The 17,474-nt window shown below is 46.6% G+C and overlaps 1 protein-coding gene across 6 annotated transcripts in view; it reads right to left on the reverse strand.

The window, feature by feature from the left end:
- NHEJ1 (non-homologous end joining factor 1) overlaps positions 1-17,078 on the reverse strand; it is a 78,907-nt gene extending 61,829 nt beyond the window's left edge. The window contains exons 1-6 of one of the 6 annotated variants that reach the window (XM_034655208.1): positions 16,638-17,078; positions 15,274-15,335; positions 14,060-14,255; positions 13,097-13,309; positions 6,695-6,833; positions 6,057-6,115 (exon numbers count right to left, since the gene is read on the reverse strand). In XM_034655208.1, coding sequence (XP_034511099.1) covers positions 6,057-6,115; positions 6,695-6,833; positions 13,097-13,309; positions 14,060-14,236 — 588 coding nt within the window. In that variant the 5' untranslated portion in view covers positions 14,237-14,255; positions 15,274-15,335; positions 16,638-17,078. Of the gene's footprint in view, positions 1-6,056; positions 6,116-6,694; positions 6,834-13,096; positions 13,310-14,059; positions 14,327-15,273; positions 16,575-16,637 lie in introns of those variants that run through there. The other 5 variants (XM_034655206.1, XM_034655209.1, XM_034655207.1 and 2 more) reach the window with 5 other exon arrangements.
- Between the last annotated feature and the right edge of the window lie 396 nt (positions 17,079-17,474).

A 17,474-nucleotide genomic window follows, 5' to 3' on the forward strand; every position in this document is an offset into this window, starting at 1 on the left:
AGGTAATGAGGTCCAGACTGCGTAGGGCTTTGTAGGCCACTGTAAGGCTTTTGGGTTTTACTCTAGAAGTGTAATTGAAGCCAATGAAGGACTTTGAGCGGGAGACTATCATGATGAGATCTGTGTTTTATTAAGATTGCTCTATTGGTAATAGGCCAGAAGGGGGCGTAGGTAGCAGCAGGGATACCAGTAAAGATGCTATTGCAATGATGCAAGAGACAAGTGTGGCTCAGACCAGAGTGGCAGCAGCAGAGGTGAAATTATGGGTGTACTTTGAAGGCAGAGCCAATGGGATTTCCTGATGGACTAGATGTGGGATGTGAGAAAAGACAGAAGTCAAGGACGATGCCAAGGTTTGTGGCCCTAGCAAGTGAAAGGATGACGTTTCCATCAACTAAGACGGGAGGAGGTTGTTGGAAAAGCAAATTTGGGGGTAAGATTAGGAGTTCGGTTTTGGACATCTTGAGTTTGAGATTCTGTTGGACTTCCATGTGGAAATGTTGAGCAGGCAGTCCAGAGTTTGGAGGCAAGGTCTAAGAATAGAGATTAAATTTGGGATTCGTTGACAAAGTGGTAGTTAAAGCCATGGGACTCCATGGGATCACTGAAGCGAAAAAAGATAAGAGCACCGAGGACTGAATCCTGGAGCACTCCAACATGAAGAGGTAAGGGAGGGGGCGCCTGGCTGCTTCAATCAGAGGAGCATGTGACTCTTCATCTTGGGGTGTTGGGGTTGTGAGTTCAGCCCTGCGTTGGGTGTAGACATTTACTTAAATAAAAAATTAAAAAAAAAAAAAGAGGTAAGAGAGAAGTAGAACCAGCAACAGGTTCTGAGAAGGAGCAACCAAGGAAACAGGAAGAAAAGCAGGAGAGCTTCACAGTATAGAGGCCATGTGAAGAAAACATTGAGAAGGAATTAACAAGTTTTACAAAGGAAAAACCTAAATAAGAAAGGCTCAGCCAACTCAATTTTCCCTGCCTCCCTATCCTTCCTATTCATCTCCACATCCTCCCTTATGCCAAATGCTGTGGCAGAGGTCTGCACCGGAGGCTGTGGGGACAGCAGGAGAGCGTAGCTGTGCCTGAAAGAAAAGGAGACTGGGGAAAGGAAAAACGCTCATGGAAAACTCATGAAAGGGATGATATCTGTGCTGTCGGGAAATCTGAGTCGGAGTCTGCTGTGAGCACAAGAGGGAAGAGACTACCAGGCCACCTGGTCAAGGGATGTATGGGCATCAAGACTTCAGTGTGGGAGAGTGGCAGACGATCGGGTTGCAGAGGTCAAGAGGACCAAAGCATTAATGATCTTGGGTGCCAGGCCAGGAGTTGGAACCACTAAAGGACTTCAGGCAATCGGGTTTCGGTTTCTGTTTCAAAGAGATCACTCTGCCCTAACACAAATTCAACTGGAGGGGAATAAGGACTGCCCCAGGTGACAAGTTAGGAGGCTGCTGGAAGGTCAGACCAGAACACGTGGAGGGTGGGGCCGCTGCTACTCTAAGACAATGGACGCCAGAGGGGCGCCTGGGTGGCACAGCGGTTAAGCGTCTGCCTTCGGCTCAGGGCGTGTTCCCGGCGTTATGGGATCGAGCCCCACATCACGCTCCTCTGCTATGAGCCTGCTTCTTCCTCTACCACTCCCCCTGCTTGCATGCCCTCTCTCGCTGGCTGTCTCTATCTCTGTCAAATAAATAAATAAAATCTTAAAAAAAAAAAAAAAAAAAGACAATGGACGCCAGAAAAGAGAAGAGCAGATTCAAGACGGTTGACAAGCTAGGCTTTGAAAGTAAGGACAAAGTTTCTAGCTTCGAAAGCTGAATGGATACGGGTATCGTTCCCCAAGATAAGGAATATCGGCAGAGAATTAGATGTGGGGGGAGTAGGTGGTTTATTTTGGACATGGCTAAAGTGTTGCAATGTGGGACATCCAAGTACAGATGTCAGATGTACAGAAAGAAATGTGGGCTGCATAATGGAGATACAAAATTGGCCCTCGGCGGTATCCTAGTGACAGTTCCAACAGGGGTATGGATGCAGTGACCCAGAGAGAGCAGAGCGAGGGGATAAGGACACAATCTTGAGTAACACTAATATTTAAGGGGCAGGTAAAGAATGGGACGCCAGCCGAGGAAACCAAGCAGAAGCTGTCCGTGAATGAGCTGAACCAGACGGCGATTTCTAGGTTAAAGGACTCCTCCTCTTCCCAGGGCAGCTTTGATATAACCTCTAGCTTTCTAAGAGCAGCAGGGAATATCTTCATAACTTGAAGTATCTGCTGTAGCTTCAGACGGCAACCAGACAGGGAATGAAGATAGTAACTAAAACTAGACAGGACACAAAGGCCGTGGCTACATTTAGGGTGCTGAGTCAAATCAGTGTCAACTAGAGTTATATAAGTGTAACTATAGGATAGAAATTGGTGAAGGTATTATATGGAACATATGAAATCGTACAAGGCATGCAGCACGCAGCAATGGGAATGACTGCTGTGCGGAATACTCCCTTCTGAAGACGGGGAAGGGGAGACTCTCTCTGTTAAGGCCCCCCTCCTTAAGGAAGCCCACTTCACGCAACTGCTCAGGTTTTGGTGTCAAGGGCTGATTCCTGGCCAGGGGTTGCCAGCTGCAGAGGGCGGGGCTCTATTTTGGGCTGCCTGCTGTCCCTGAGCCTGGCCGCGTCTGGTTTGAGCAGCATGCAGCCCCAGTGACTCACACACCCATGCAAACCGCCTGTGGCTCAGTGGCATGGCCTCGGAATGCCAGCCTCAGGCCAGCTCCCTCCTCACCCCATTACACTGGGATAAATAAATAAAGAGCCCGCCAGCAGCCGCACGGCCTGATGGCAACCAGATGGAGAGGAGGAGGCATGGACGGGGCCAGGGGAAGGAACTCCCTCCAGTGGACCAGAGTGAGAGAAGGCCATGCCAGCCCCATCCTCCGAAACTTCTTTTACATAGTTCCCAGGCCATGCAGTAATAGTCCCCGATTCCTTGACTCATCTCCCACTCCAAAGGTGCCTCCCAGCCCCCAGTTCTAGGAGATGCTCTCTAGGGGGCTCTTCCCTCTATGAAGATCAGGCCAGCAGCCACCCCGCCCAGACAACTCAAAGAACACTGCCAGGACAACCCCTCCGGTCAGGTCACCATCGACTGGCCCTCTTGGGCTCCTTGGAAATGCGAAATCCAACGCTCTAAGCGGGGGAAGGGAAACAAAAGAACTAAATATGAAGACGTAACCCCTGTTCAACCCTTAAATATTTTTCCTGGCCTTAGCATCCTAGAAACCTCCCTGTCCTACTGCCCTCTGTGCCCTATCTCTGTGGCCTCTCGCCTAGAACCAGGAAAAACAGACCCCCGCACTGACCGCATGGCCCCTCTGACATCAGCCCCGGCCCCCCTGCACCTTCATCCCGGGCTCTCTGTCCCTGGTTTGTTTATCTTCCTATGTTGCTTATTTTGATGGCACATCCTTTCAGCTGTCTTAAGTGACCCCATGACCCTTCTGTGTCCTGTTTGTAGGACCCCAGACAAGGAGAGTAACTGAAAAGGTGCAGTGGCCATAAGAAATTATGCAGTCCCGTGAGGAAAGGGGTTCTAGCAACTACGTGGGACATTCCGTGATCCCAGAAGACGGTGCAGTGATCTCGGAGGTCGCAAGAATGCCACCCTATCCTAGCCCTTAACCCTCCTCTCGTTGGTATGTACAACCCATTCGAGCAGCAGAACAAAACAGGGATGATCCCAGACAAGAAACGGAAGAGGGCCCTAACTGTCCAGCTATAGCATCATGACCTTAGGCAAGTCACTTATGCTGCCTGAGGCCCAATTTCTTAGTCTACGAATAGGAAAACTGCAGCCACCTGTCTCTCCGATCCTTTGCAGATACATACAATTCTGTAAGTCTACGTGGTTTGGGTGTGAGATCTACCCAGGACTTCGAAGACCAGTATTCCTCAAGTAATTGGTTCCAAAACACCAATTCTCCTCCTGGGCAGGCACCAGGATTCTACGTGCTTTCTCATTCGACTCTGCAGTGCTGCCCCCCGCCTCAAAAGCATGGAAGAGATGAGTCTCCAATTTTACAAATGAGAAAACAGAGGCTCTGGGAGCGCTGATTCATCCAAAGCTGCGAAATAAACCAGAATAACCAGAGACCCCAAATATAAGTGTCACAAGCAGCACCGTATCCACAGGCCACACTCACACTGCCCCAATTTTCATGAAACTCCCCCTACCACAGATTTATTAACGTCTTCACCCTCAAACTTACGGAGAACCTACTATTCCTAGGCACTGTGTTCAGTGCTGGGGACACAGAAATGCATCCGACGCAGTCCTTGTCCTCGAATCATTCATAAATCAATGGAGGAGAAAGGCACAGTCTCGCAGACACATAAACAGCAATACCTATCGCAAAGTTATAAGTGGTAAAACAGAGGTAGGAACCAAGGTACTACAGCAGCGGGGAAGAAGGATTATCTTTACAAGGAGAGTCTGGAAAAGTCCCCCAAAGAAGCCAAAGCTGACACTTAAAAGGCTAATAGAAGTTTACAAAGAGATAAGGCCAAGGCATTGGGCATTATAGATAAAGGGAACAATGTGTGCCAAGACATAAAGGCTAGAGGAAGGCATTTTGGCAATGCAAAGTCATTCTCTATGACTTGAAGCATAAAGTTCATAATGAAAAATGTCAAGAAACCAAGGTAGATAGGCATGGGGGCACCAGCTCAGGAAGGGACCTCTCTGCTGGGCTAAGAATAAGTCTTGCATTGTTTCACTAAGGGGCTAAGGCAGGATATCAGCATGTCACCCCAGCCTGTGTTAACCTTCTTAACACCTACACTTAGAGACAGAGGAAGCTATCTGACAGAAAAACGGCCTAGGAAATCTCTCTGTGGCAAATCTAGGTTTAATGGTCTCTCTTTCCCCATAAAGACTTGAAATCTGTTCTACTACAAGACGTAACAGTGCACGCTTTCCTTCTTCTCCAGAGTTAGATTGCTTCGGTAGATGGACTGAGCCCTCAACACGCATTTTTTGTTCTTAGTGTTAAGACCCCAAGCATGATGGCTCTTTGCTCAGCCAATGCACAGAGGCAGAACAGAAGGTTCCAAGTCAAGAACACCTGCTTTCTGCCTAGCCCTGGGAAAAATATTAACTTCGTTCAAAAGAAACATGAGTCACAGTCGCTGTCCACAAGGGGTTTACAAAGTAGCCTAGATGACAAGTCAGAAATACGAAAATCTATACAGAACATGATATTATAATAGCATTATTTGCTTACATAGTAAAGTACCAACTTGGGTCACATGTATAATTAGAAAAAAGGGCAATAATACTAAGGTACTAACTGTACAACCAACAAGTCCTAAAAGAGTTAGAGAAGGAGAAGATCAATATTGACTGGTATTATCAAAGGTCACTATTATTAATACTCCCCCTGTTTGGCATTTAATAGATGTTTCTTTTGGCTAAGCTCAATCCTTAGAAGGGAAACCTAGGCAGGAGCTTCTGACAGGCCACAATTATCTACTCCCCATTCATTCCTTTGCCAGTCCCCTTGTATAAACACTGTGATTTTCCACAGCCTACTGTGCCCACAAGACAGTTCCCAAATGGTAACCCTGTGCTTTTCACCTCCCTCTGCTGCGGGATGTTGGAGGGGCCCAGAGAAGTAATAATGACCAGCCCCTCTGCTCCACGATCCAGACCTGTGATCAGATCTCAACAAGCAAAACTTGATCAACTGGTCAACCAAACTTTCCAAGGTTAGGGGATTCTAAATGAAATTCCTAGGTACGTGAACAGAGATGTTTTTACAAATGTTGACTAGCCTACTTTCGCCTTTTATATTCTTGCCCCCTATTTCACCCCAACCTCCCTCATGGGCATTTCAAGTTTTATCAGATTTTCTATAGGCAATTTTTCAGAGAAAGGACTTTCCAACCACGCAAGCCAGTTAACACCCAAAACGCAAGTTGCTACTCAGGCACCTGGAAAGAGAAAATAAAGCAAAGCTGCACAGAAGGAAGGAAATCCTTATTGTGATATACTCTACCTCTACCATAAATTGTTCCAAGAAGGAGTTTTCTTCAAATGGTTCTGTCTTCAAACGATCTGTGATAAGAAGGGATACAGAGAAGAAATATTAGTCTTAGGATGAGTTTCCTGCCTGTGAGAAGGAAAAGAAACAGAGCCCAAGATTTCTTGGGAGGGAGCAAACACACGTAACAGAGTCCAGTGGGAGAAGGGATGAGCAAACAGGAGGTGGAGGAGAGGGTGATCAGTAACACAGGACATGCCCGGTGGCAGCATGAGCTCTTGGAGTTCTTCCTGCCGCAAAGACGAAGGTCCAACTGAATTTTTATTCTGAGGCTGGAACCATGCTTCGGAAGTTCCCAAGTGTGTATTGCCCTCCCACAGTTTTATACAGCTGTTGGCCCTTTTCCAAAGTCTTTCCTTGCCATTGCCTAGGGCATGGCTGGACTCGGTGACAGCTTCTATTGGTCACTTGGGTGCCAGCCGGGTCCTCAAGGCAGACAGAAGTGTCACCGGGCATCAAGTCTCCAGTTATGGTCAGTACCCAGCACCTCTTTAGGGACGCACACGTCTAATGCAGATGACTCTCCCTTTTCCTGAAGCCCTTTGACCCTCTGTACTACTCCTGACCCAATACCCCAAAGAATGCCCTCTCACCTCGGCTCAGCACAGCCCCACTCTCCTGGTAGTCCTGGATCTCTAGATCTTTCATACGAAGCATGGTTGCGAGCTCCCTCACTTGGCACTGCAAGGCCAGACTCACACCCATGAGAGGACGAATCAAATGCTGGGAGACCTTTCATGGAAGAGAGAACAATCAGCCAACAGACACTTACAGAGTACTCCCCACTGTATTAGGAACTAGAAAAATACTGAAAAATAAATGTGTTCACAGGGACTCACAGTTTCATAAGCAAGCAACCCATTTACATGACTGTAATAATACAATAAAGAAATAGGTAGGTGAAAAAAGTTCAAGGGTTTTCCTTGTAGTGAAGGTAAAAGGGTGGGAAGAAGAGAGAACACATGGACGGGCACCTGAAGTAGTGATTTAACAAGAAGGATGTGACAAGAGTTGAACAGCGAAAGGTGATGCTTCAACTATCCGCAGAGATTGAGAAACAAAGGCAGAAGATCCAAGTAGCCCTCAGGCAAGTGTGGCTTTAGGTATGGCTAAAACAGAGCATGCTAGCTGGAGTGTAACAGAAGACAAAAATCAACACAGAGGAGACAGCCTTGGAATCAGTCTCAAATTAGACCCAGACACTGATTAGAAGCCATTTCAGGGCTGACGATAGCCCAGAATGAGCCCAGAGTTTGTCTGCTCCCAGGAAGGCAGCAAAGTGTAAGGTCATCGTAACAGAAGCCAGCCAGTCACTGAGAGGCCAGCCTAGGAAGGAATATACCGTGCCAGCACACCTTGCTCTTAACAAGGTAAGAAGGATGCAAGCAGCGCCACGCTGCTGTGCAGCAAGGATGGTGTCCTGGTAGAATAACATTTAGCTATAGAGAATAATCCTTAATTCACCCACGCATGGTGTGCAGTAGCCTTAGAAAGAAAAAAGCCTTAGCCAAAGAAAATAACTAGAATCAATAATCTTTTTGTGACTAGTGGATGCTATTGGGGTTCCTTTCCCTTCCCCCAAGGAGATGAGCTCAAGGAGGCACTAAGAAGAAATGCCCTAGATCAAAGGTCACCAACGTTTTCTGCATGGGCCGGGGAGTCAGTATTTTCAGCTCCATAGCCCACACAGTCATAAGACTCAACTCTGTTGTGATAGCATGAAAGTGCCCAGAGACAACATGTAGTAAATGAGGGTGCTGGGTTTCTGAGATAACTTTAGAAACACAGGCAGCAAGCCAGAGTTGCCCCACTGGCTATCGTCTACCCACCCACAATGCTTCTCTAAGGACAGATCAGAAGAGAAGAGATGGGGGGGGTGTAAGGGTTAGAGCCTGCAGCTTCTGAACCACCACTAGGACCCGACAAATGCAGGGGTACTGACGCAGAGTAGAAAGCCGGAAATTGAACGTATTTATAAATACTCATCACTTCCTTCCATCCCGCAGCACATCCCAAGCTGGTCCTGGTACCCAGTCCAGGTCCTTAGGATAAAATTAAGCCTCCAGGAAGTACTGCTCAAAATGCGGCCAAAGTTCTGCTTTGGGAACATTCATATGCTCCAGACCCAACTGTCTTTTCCTAGGAATTGGTTAGGTTTGGTCCTGTTCGAGGGAGATCAGGAGGAAAAACAGGGGAATCCTCAGATGAAAGCAAGTCAGTGCTTGGAGGGGTGAGGTGAAAGTAATCACAGTTGGTAACCAAGCAGCATCACCATCCCTCTGGTGACAGCCCTCAAATAACAGAAACTCCTAAAAGTGACAACCAGCCCCTCTCTGGGAATCCACCTTAACAGAGATCTCTTTGAGTCGTGGTAAATATAATCACATGAAACATAATAAGAAACAGTATTTAATCAATGCCATTTCTAATTAAATATGGTAATGCCATGCCAGGTGCCGGAAGATATCTATCAGACTCCAATGTCTATATAGAAAAAGAAAGAAAGAAAGAAAGAAAGAAAGAAAGAAAGAAAGAAAGAAAGAGTAAATATTTCAACTTCTCAAATAATTTCATAGAATTGGGTTATACCACTCTGAATCACTGGGGTATAACTCATTTCAAAGTTAGATGTACACTAACACACTAACTTAGATCAGTTAATTAGGACAAGGCATGTGGCTGAAGTAATGGGTTTCAAAGCAAATCCACAGACATCACAAGGAAAAATCTTGAAGCACTTCAGGAGGTCAGGAAGACCCCCGCCCCTTCATTTACAGACAATGATACATGAAGAGTTGCCGTCTCACAAGTCAATTCAACAAATACCTACTGTGTGCCTAATACATACTGTGACCTCACAAGGCTTCTGCCCCCAAAGAGCTCACAACAGTTACGGAGGTCAGAAAGTGTGGTGGATATAGAGGCAGGAGTGCCAATCTTTTCCAGAGGAAATCTATTTATAACATCCCCCAATGTCTGCTGATTTCCCATCAAGGGGCGCCTGAGTGGCTCAGTCGTTAAGCGTCTGCCTTCGGCTCAGGTCATGATCCCAGGATCCGGGGATCGAGCCCCACATCAGGCTCCCTGCTCTGCGGGGAGCCTACTTCTCCTTTTCCCCTGCTGCTCTGCCTGCTTGTGCTCTCTCTCCGCCAAATAAATAAGTAAATAAAATCTTAAAAAAGAAAAAAAAGATTTCCCATTGAAATGTTGACAAATCAGAGGCAGGAGAGCAGAACGGCAGTTACCAATCCCGAGATGAATTCTATCAGGTTTGGATACAGTGACAAGGGCAAAAGACTGGGAATTCGATCTAGATTCTAGCCCTGGCTCTGAGAGCACCCAGACGTGAAAACGGCTTAAATCCAAGTGCTCTCGTGGTCCTTATCTTTTTCAAGGAAAAATTCGGGAGTCGGAGTATTTGCTCTCAAAGGTCCACAATAATGCTGAAGTTAAGTAATACTATATATGTTCTTGTCTTTAATCCCCAGGACTCCACAGTAAGGTTGGGACTGGTACCTCCACTTTACAGATGATGACACCCAGCCTCGTAAAAATGCAATGACTTATCCAAGGTAATACAAAGAGTGGAAGTGGTGGAGCTGAGTTACAAAGTCAGTCCTGCCAGCTCCAAAGCTGGTGCGCTCTTCCTGCCACAAAAACGCTTTTGGCTGTGACTCCTAGAAATTATAAAATGGCCAACTTTGAAAGTCAAAATATGGAATATCAAAAATTACATGAAGAAAAGAAAGAGAACAGCAACAACACCAAAGAATTACATCAGGTACTAGGAAGAAGAGTGAGGTCGAGGAAAGGATGAAGGAAGCCGGCTGGAAGTGGAAATGGGCTACAAAGCAGAGGCCGGAGTCTTCTGCTACCCCATGCCATCCCGCACGGCCTTGAGAACTTAGTGTGGACACACCGCACGCTGTACTCTGGAAGACAGGCTGGCATCATGTGAGCAAGATTAAAGGTACAAATATTCCTTACAAAGAAAAAAAAAGTTTGTTTATTTATTTCTTTCAGCCATCTCCACACCCGATGTGGGGCTCAAACTTACCACCCTGAGATCAAGAGTCATGCGTTCTTCCGACTGAGCCAGCCAGGCACCCCCAAATATCCCCTGATTCAGCTATTCCATTGCTAGGAATTTACTCATATATTTACACTTAGAAAAAATAAATACAAGGATAGTCACTACGTGTAATAACAAAAGAATGGAAACAACTTAGGTAGCACGTCAACTAAATACACGTTGATATATGCATCAAATAAAACTCTACGTTACCAGTAAAGAATATTAAGGCAGATCTTCTAAATAAATTACTATGAATGGTTTCTAAGTTCTGTAATTAAGTGAAAAGAGCAAGCTAATGAACAGTGTGGCTAGCATGCTGCCATTTGTGAAAAGGCATATATACTACAAATACCCAGACGGGTATTTGACTGTGTAAGCATATACATACTTACATATATACAAACCCATATATACAAACCTATGTACAGCTTTCTTGAAGAATGCACAAGAAGATGGTATTAGTAGTTGCTTTAAAGAAGGAGAATGAGGGACTAGAGAGAGGAGTAGAAGGACCTATTTTTTCCACTCTAGACCCTTCTTCAATGCTATTTGGAATGTTTGCCTTTTGCATGAATTACACATTGAAAAAAAATGAAATAAAAACTATCACAAGAATGAGTAACAAACAAACATTATGACTGTGTGACCTCACAGACACACACACGAGGCTGAAATAGTATCCACCTACATCCTTGACCGTGTCCGCTGGCTCTAACTTTTTCCCTGTAAAGCTTCCTCGGGCTCAGGGGTTTCCCTGGCCTGGCATTCTTTTTTTAATAATAAGTGTTTTATTTTACATTAATGCCTAATTGTTCAACTGCTCAATGTTCACTTCTCCCTGTGCCCAACCAAGACTCATTCCACTCCAAACACTGATGCTTCTTTTCTTACTGCGGCTGCCCAATTAGAGGAATTTGCCTAGAACGGCAAGTTTTCCCTTTACATATTATTTTCAATTATAATATCATTATATAAGTGTTCTTCATTATTTTGGAGAAAAACAAAACAAAACAAAACTATTAGAGCCCATCAGCCTCCTAGGAGAACTACCTTCTCAATCTCACTATTGTGAATTTCTAGGGCTACGTGATGCAAAGTGAGACTAGGCTACGGCTAGGATTTCCCTGGGGCAGCCCAAAGGCTTTGGGCCCAGACGAGCATTATTGAGGGAACAGTGCCCCCTGGTGTTACTTAGAAAAAGTTACAGGGTTTTGAACAAAAGAGGAAGACTACCTAAAGAAGGATGGAAAATTTCACAAAAAACTCAATTAAAATCAACAGATATGAAAACTATTATCTACTAAATACTGTTTATGGACCTTAGAAATTCAGAGATGAATGAGAAGTAGTTCTCCAAGCACTCAAGTCCAGCTTTACTGAGTTCCAGATCAAAAACCCACCAGAGAACAGTTTTTCAAAAAACACTTTGTTCCATCCACCCTGTGGATACCAAAACATCACATCATCTCCAGAAAACTAAAGAAGAAGGGATATAGGAAATGATGCCCACTTGTCTTCAGGTCCTTCTGCTGATAAACCTACACCCTTCAGCCTCCCATAGAAGACCCCAGCCTCATATGCTACTGACGGAGACAAGCTCTGTTTATATAAAAGGGTGGAAGGGACCAGTGGCAGTAATTCCTGCAAACAAGTTCATACTGTTTACTCTCAAACTAGTTTCTAATAAAAGCTCTGGGGGCCTAGAAAGCTACAAGCGAGCAGAGAACATTACCCTCCTAGTCCCTGAAAATGGGCTCTCGAATAAGACCTACCTGGAAGTAAAATTCCAGCTCATTCATTGATAAGTTAGATGACTTTGGACAAATTGCCTTCAATCTCAGCTTCCTCTCTGAAAACAGGGAGCAATACTACTCATCTTGCAGGACAGTCGTGAGGATTCAGTGACAAGAAATGTTCAGAAAGGTACCTAATGTTGATACATACTCTACCCTGTTGCCAGACTGCTCTTAATAAATTACAAATTGGATCATGTTAAACCCCTGCTTAAAGTTTTTCAGTGAATCCCTGTTGCCTTTGGGATAAAATCCAAACTCATTAGAATCCCTCAAAATCTGGCCACTGTCTACCTCATTTTCCACAACTCCCTGCAGTTGTGAAATTCCCCCACTTGCCCCACACTTATACATCTCCCCGCCTCTCAAAATGCACTCTAGCCTAGAATGATCTCTCTCCCAAATAGAAGACAATAGAATTGTCTTCTCCCAATTAGTTCCTACTCATCTTCAAAACTCAGCTCAGAAACTATCTCTTCAGTGGGGCACCTAGGTGACTCAGACAGTTAAGGGTCCGAATCTTGATTTCAGCTCAGGTCGTGATCTCAGGGTTGTGAGACTGAGCCCCATGTGGGGCTCCCTGTTGGGGGCATAGAGCCTGGTTAAGATTCACTCTCTCCCTCTGCCCCTCCCACCTCCACTCTCCCCATCTCTAAAAAACAAAAACAAACAAACAACAACAACAACAAAAACCTCTCTCTTCAAAAAGGTTTTTCAGACTTTAATCACCCTGAGATTACCTCAATCAAAGAATTTACCATACTTTATCCTGTTCCTTGTCTGTCTGTCTTCTCACTAGATTACAAACTCCAGGAATAGGCTATATTGTTTTAGATCTGGACACCCAACAATTAGCCCATAGTAGATGCTTAATAAATATTAAATAAAGTGATGAATAAAGACACCTAATAAAGCAGGTAAACCAAAACTTTGCCGGTTCCCTTTGCAAAGAAAGGACGTACAAGTCAAGAATCCATTCTGCCTTCTGTCTAGTCAAGGAAAGTTTTCCCATTGAAGAAGAATTTCAAACGGAGTCCACAAAAAAAAAAAAAAATAACAGCGTCTAAAGATTCATCTCAAAGCAGCTGGCATTCCCCTTCCCCACTCCACATTTGAATTACACTCACCAGGGAAGGGCTAGCTAGGATGCAGTGGAAATTCCAATAAAAGGGGAGACCAGAGAGCTCACTCCGCACCCGCAGTATCAGTGCCTCGGCCGCACGATCACAGACAAAGGTAGCTTTGCTGGGACAAGCACTGTCCTTCAACAACGGGCGAAGCAGATCGTCCAAATGACAGAGGAAAGCTGCAGGCGGGGCAGTCAGGCGCCTGTTGAGCTCCTGACAAGACAAGAGGAGTTGTACGGAGTAAGGGTACCAAAAGGAAACGGACTCCCCCTAAGTTACAGCAAAGGAAATCTCTGGCTAACATGAAGACAGTGGGCTTGAGAGGAAGGGAAGACAAAAACAGGGGACCAGGAAAGGAGAAAACAAAAAGAGAGAGCGATTGGCCTACTTCACAATCCTACCTTGTACTGTATGCAGTGCAAAAACTAACACACAGACCATGATATGGAAAGATCCCAGTGGTGGCGGCGGGGGTGCCTGGCTGGCTCAGATGGTTAAGCATCTGCCTTGGGCTCAGGTCATGATCCCAGGGACCTGGGATGGATTCCCTCCTTGGGCTCCCTGCTCAGTGGGGAGTCTGTTTCTCCATCTGCCCTCCCCCCCCCACTAGTTCTCTCTCTCTCTCTAATAAATAAATAAAAAAAGAAAGAAAGAAAGAAAGAAAGAAAGAAAGAAAGAAAGAAAGAAAGAAAGAAAGANCACTAGTTCTCTCTCTCTCTCTAATAAAGAAAGAAAGAAAGAAAGAAAGAAAGAAAGAAAGAAAGAAAGAAAGAAAGAAAGAAAGAAAGAATCAGTCTCAGGGGTTTAGGTAGAAGGCAGGATATTAGTTGGAATCAATCTGATTCCACCTCCCTTGGCAACCTATAGGCCAGCAAGCTGGCTGATGTGAATGTACCCTGATTTCCACTAAGACAGAAATTATATCCGCTACCGCTCTGCAGCAGTACCTCTCTTCACGCTTACCTTGGCTCGCTGACTGACCACACCAGTATCCACCTGTTCATGCCAAACCTGCTGAAGATCTGAAACCAGCAAGGCATACCCCTGCTTGGTGATATACGCCTTGGCCAACAGGGAGTTCTCAGCAAGTTGTAGCCAGGCCCACGGCTGCATCAACAGGCCTCTCTCCAGCTCCTCCATCTGCAGACAGGGTGCAGGCCTGGGGACAGGGGGGGGGGCACCGCACAAACAGGTCTACAGCAAATAAGTTCTGTGAAGGACACCTCCCTACTAAGACAGAAGGCATGGATTTACATTCCCCCCCACACACACACACAGACACACAACCTCCCCCATTCCCTGCCCCACATATACCAGCTGGGCACCGACCTTACCACCTCCTGGCCACTAAAAATCTATTTACAATTTTTTTTTTCAAATTAAGTCCCTAAAGGGCATAAAATATCTTTCTGCTGTGGTGTTTAAACCTTGGCATATTGGTCTCAGTATTTCTGCTTTCTAATGCTATAACTTAATGGGGAAACCTAAACCGTTCTCATTGTATCTTTACCACATTCCTAATAAATACACCAATGCTGCCCTCCCCCAGAACTTCTAGAAGGAACAGTTCTTGTCTTATAAAACATCATAAGTCATAGTGTAATAAGCAGGAAATTCAAATTATTTTATCATTATCTAGAAATAAAACTCTAGATCTCAGACTTTCATATATATATGTACATATACATACATACATATCCTCTAAATGTTTAATAAACAGAGATATATACATCCCAAAGACAGGGGTTCTTAATCTAGAGCCTATGCAGGTGAATCCTCTGGAAATATAGGCAAAATCTGTGCATATGTGCAGATAGCCATTGGGGAGGAAGAGGTCCACAGCTATGTCAAATTCTCAAAGGGAACAATGACACACAAATAAAGAGCTAACAAACTCTATGTCCAGAAACAGACAAAAAAGCCCCACATCCCATTTCGAGAACCTGCATGACTAAGACGTTATAAACACAAGGCGCAGTATTTCACAGAGATAGAAACAATTAATTAACTTCTGCTTCACTCATTTCCTCCCCGCGAATCCCTAACCCAAAGTACTGCCATCAATGACATCATGCCCCACCGTACATCCTGGAACTCCTGGAAACCAACATTTCTAGTTCAACAACTAAATTTGTAGCCTTAACCTAGTAGATGTTCAGTAATTACGGCTACTTTACCTGAAGTTTGATCATTTTTCCTGTAGAGGGGGGAGTGATAAAATTTCCTCCATTATTTCAGTCTATAAATACAAGGAGAAGTGAGGGGACCGCCTTAGAATATGAAGACAATAATGAAATGCCTTGGATTCCATTCACACGTTAACATGGTTCTGTTCCTCCAGTCATTTCCATCACGGTCTAAGCAGTCGCTCTTCCAACCATAACCTAGCCCTTCAAGTGTGGCCTTGTAACAAAACTTAATTTGTACGGTCAGTAGTTGGGTGAAAAGTAAATATATATTGAGATTTTTCTTTTGCAGCAGCAGCCTCAAAACCTTGCGTTTGGAGAATGGGACCTCAGTCACTTCCCAAGTGCTGCTCCCACGGGGAGGAGATCTTGGAACGATTAAGCTAGCCCTCACTAGAATTCCACATTGCCAAAGGTCACAAATCCAAGGGAACAAGGGAAGCCGGCAAGCCCTTCTATCCCGTGTAGGCACTCCGCAGTGCGTCCTGTGAGAGTGCCCTGAATTGGGTTGATTATCCTGGCCCATCACTTCGGAGAGCCTGAGGGCTCAAAACCCTCAAACTGTATGGCTGGGTTTTTTGTCCTGTTTGGGGGGCGGGCGAGAAATTTAAAATATGCTCAGGATCAACAGGCTCCATAGGAAGATCTGAAACATTCAGCACCAGACCTGGAGTTGGCTGATCCCACCAAGCGCGTCCTGTTGAGTCCAAAGCCTCTGTATCTCATTTTTTCCCCCTTCAAGGCCGCCTTTAACTGTCACGTTAACTAGATTCACCCGTTCATTAGGCTTGAATGAAGCGGAGGAGCGCCGAGGGCCAACAGGAGGTCGCCCGAGAACCCGGGTCTGCATCGAGTCCCGCCCCTCGGCTGAGCCCCTCTCGGCGCAGTTCCCCCATCATCCTGCAGAGGGCAGCAAGGCCCCAGCCACCGTCCGGGGTGGGCCACGCCCCGTCCCTCTGGTGGGGACCAACCCTCGCTCGCTTTACCGCAGCCCCACCCCGGGAGCCCCGCCTGGCGTAGTTTCCATCCGCCCTCGCTGCGGGGGCCTTCGCTGTCGGCCTACGACAGCACTGGCTGCGCCCAGACGCGGCTCGGGACCCCTGGGGGTAACAAAGCCGACCACCCGCCGCTTTGTAGCACTAAGGAGCCCGCCGAAGAGTAGCCTCACAAACCCCGCCTCGCCCCCCGGAAGGCGGGCTGCGCACGCGCGGAGCACGCGCCCCGCCCACCCCCGCCGAGGCCTGCTGTGGCTCCCGCGCCGCGCACCCGTGCCTGCTCGCCCGCAGGGTCCCAGCGGCCCCTCGCCTCTCGCCCCGGCCCGGCCCCGGCCCCGATTCGAACCCCACGCCACCTACCGTGAGCGGCCGGGAGAGCTCCCACCTTCCCGGCAGCGGGCCGGCCCGCGAAAACCGAAAAGCCTAGAGTAGAGGCCTTTCGGGACAGAAGGGCGGAGCCTAGGCCCGACGTGGGCGGGGCATCTGGGCCCTCCGAGCTGTTGGAAGGATCTCTCAGAGCTGGGGGGCCGCGGCGCCCTGGGGAGCGGGAGAGGGCTGGGCGATCCGCTGCTAGGGAGGTGGGGTGGTAGTGGCACCCCTCGGAGTGGCGCTGGCGGAGTAGAAAGGATGCCAGAGGAGGTGTGGGAAAGGGGTCTCTGGGTTTGGCCTTGTCAAAGTCAGGTCACTTCCTTCCCCTACCTGTCCAACGGCTTGTTTTGTTTTGTTTTAAATAAAATGAGGGGCACCTGCCTGGTTCAGTCGGTTAAGCGTCTGCCTTCAGCTCAGGTCATGATCTCAGGGTCTGGGGATCCAGCCCTCTATTGGGGCTCCTTGCTCAGCAGGGAGTCTGCTTCTCCCTCTCCCTCTGCCCTTCCCCTGCAAATAAATAAAATCTTAAAAATAAATAAATACAATGAGGAGATTGAACTTCACTAGATAGTCTCTCTGGTCCTCACCAGCACTCAAATTGCTTCCAAGAGGATTCTTCCATGTATAAATCCCATGATCTGACCTCATTCTTTCTCTCTCCTGTCTCATTTCCCCTTCCATTTAGCCCCACATTTATGTTCCATCACCACGGAGAAACTTGAAATCCCTCAACTCATTTTCTGCTTTGCACAATTTATGGTTTTGCTCCAGCTGGATACCTGAGCTTGAAATAGTTTCCCCATCCACTTTCCACAAGCAAAAATCCTC

The sequence above is a fragment of the Ailuropoda melanoleuca genome, chromosome 2 (genome assembly GCF_002007445.2).
Source record: "Ailuropoda melanoleuca isolate Jingjing chromosome 2, ASM200744v2, whole genome shotgun sequence".
In the NCBI taxonomy this organism is placed as follows: Eukaryota; Metazoa; Chordata; class Mammalia; order Carnivora; family Ursidae; genus Ailuropoda; species Ailuropoda melanoleuca.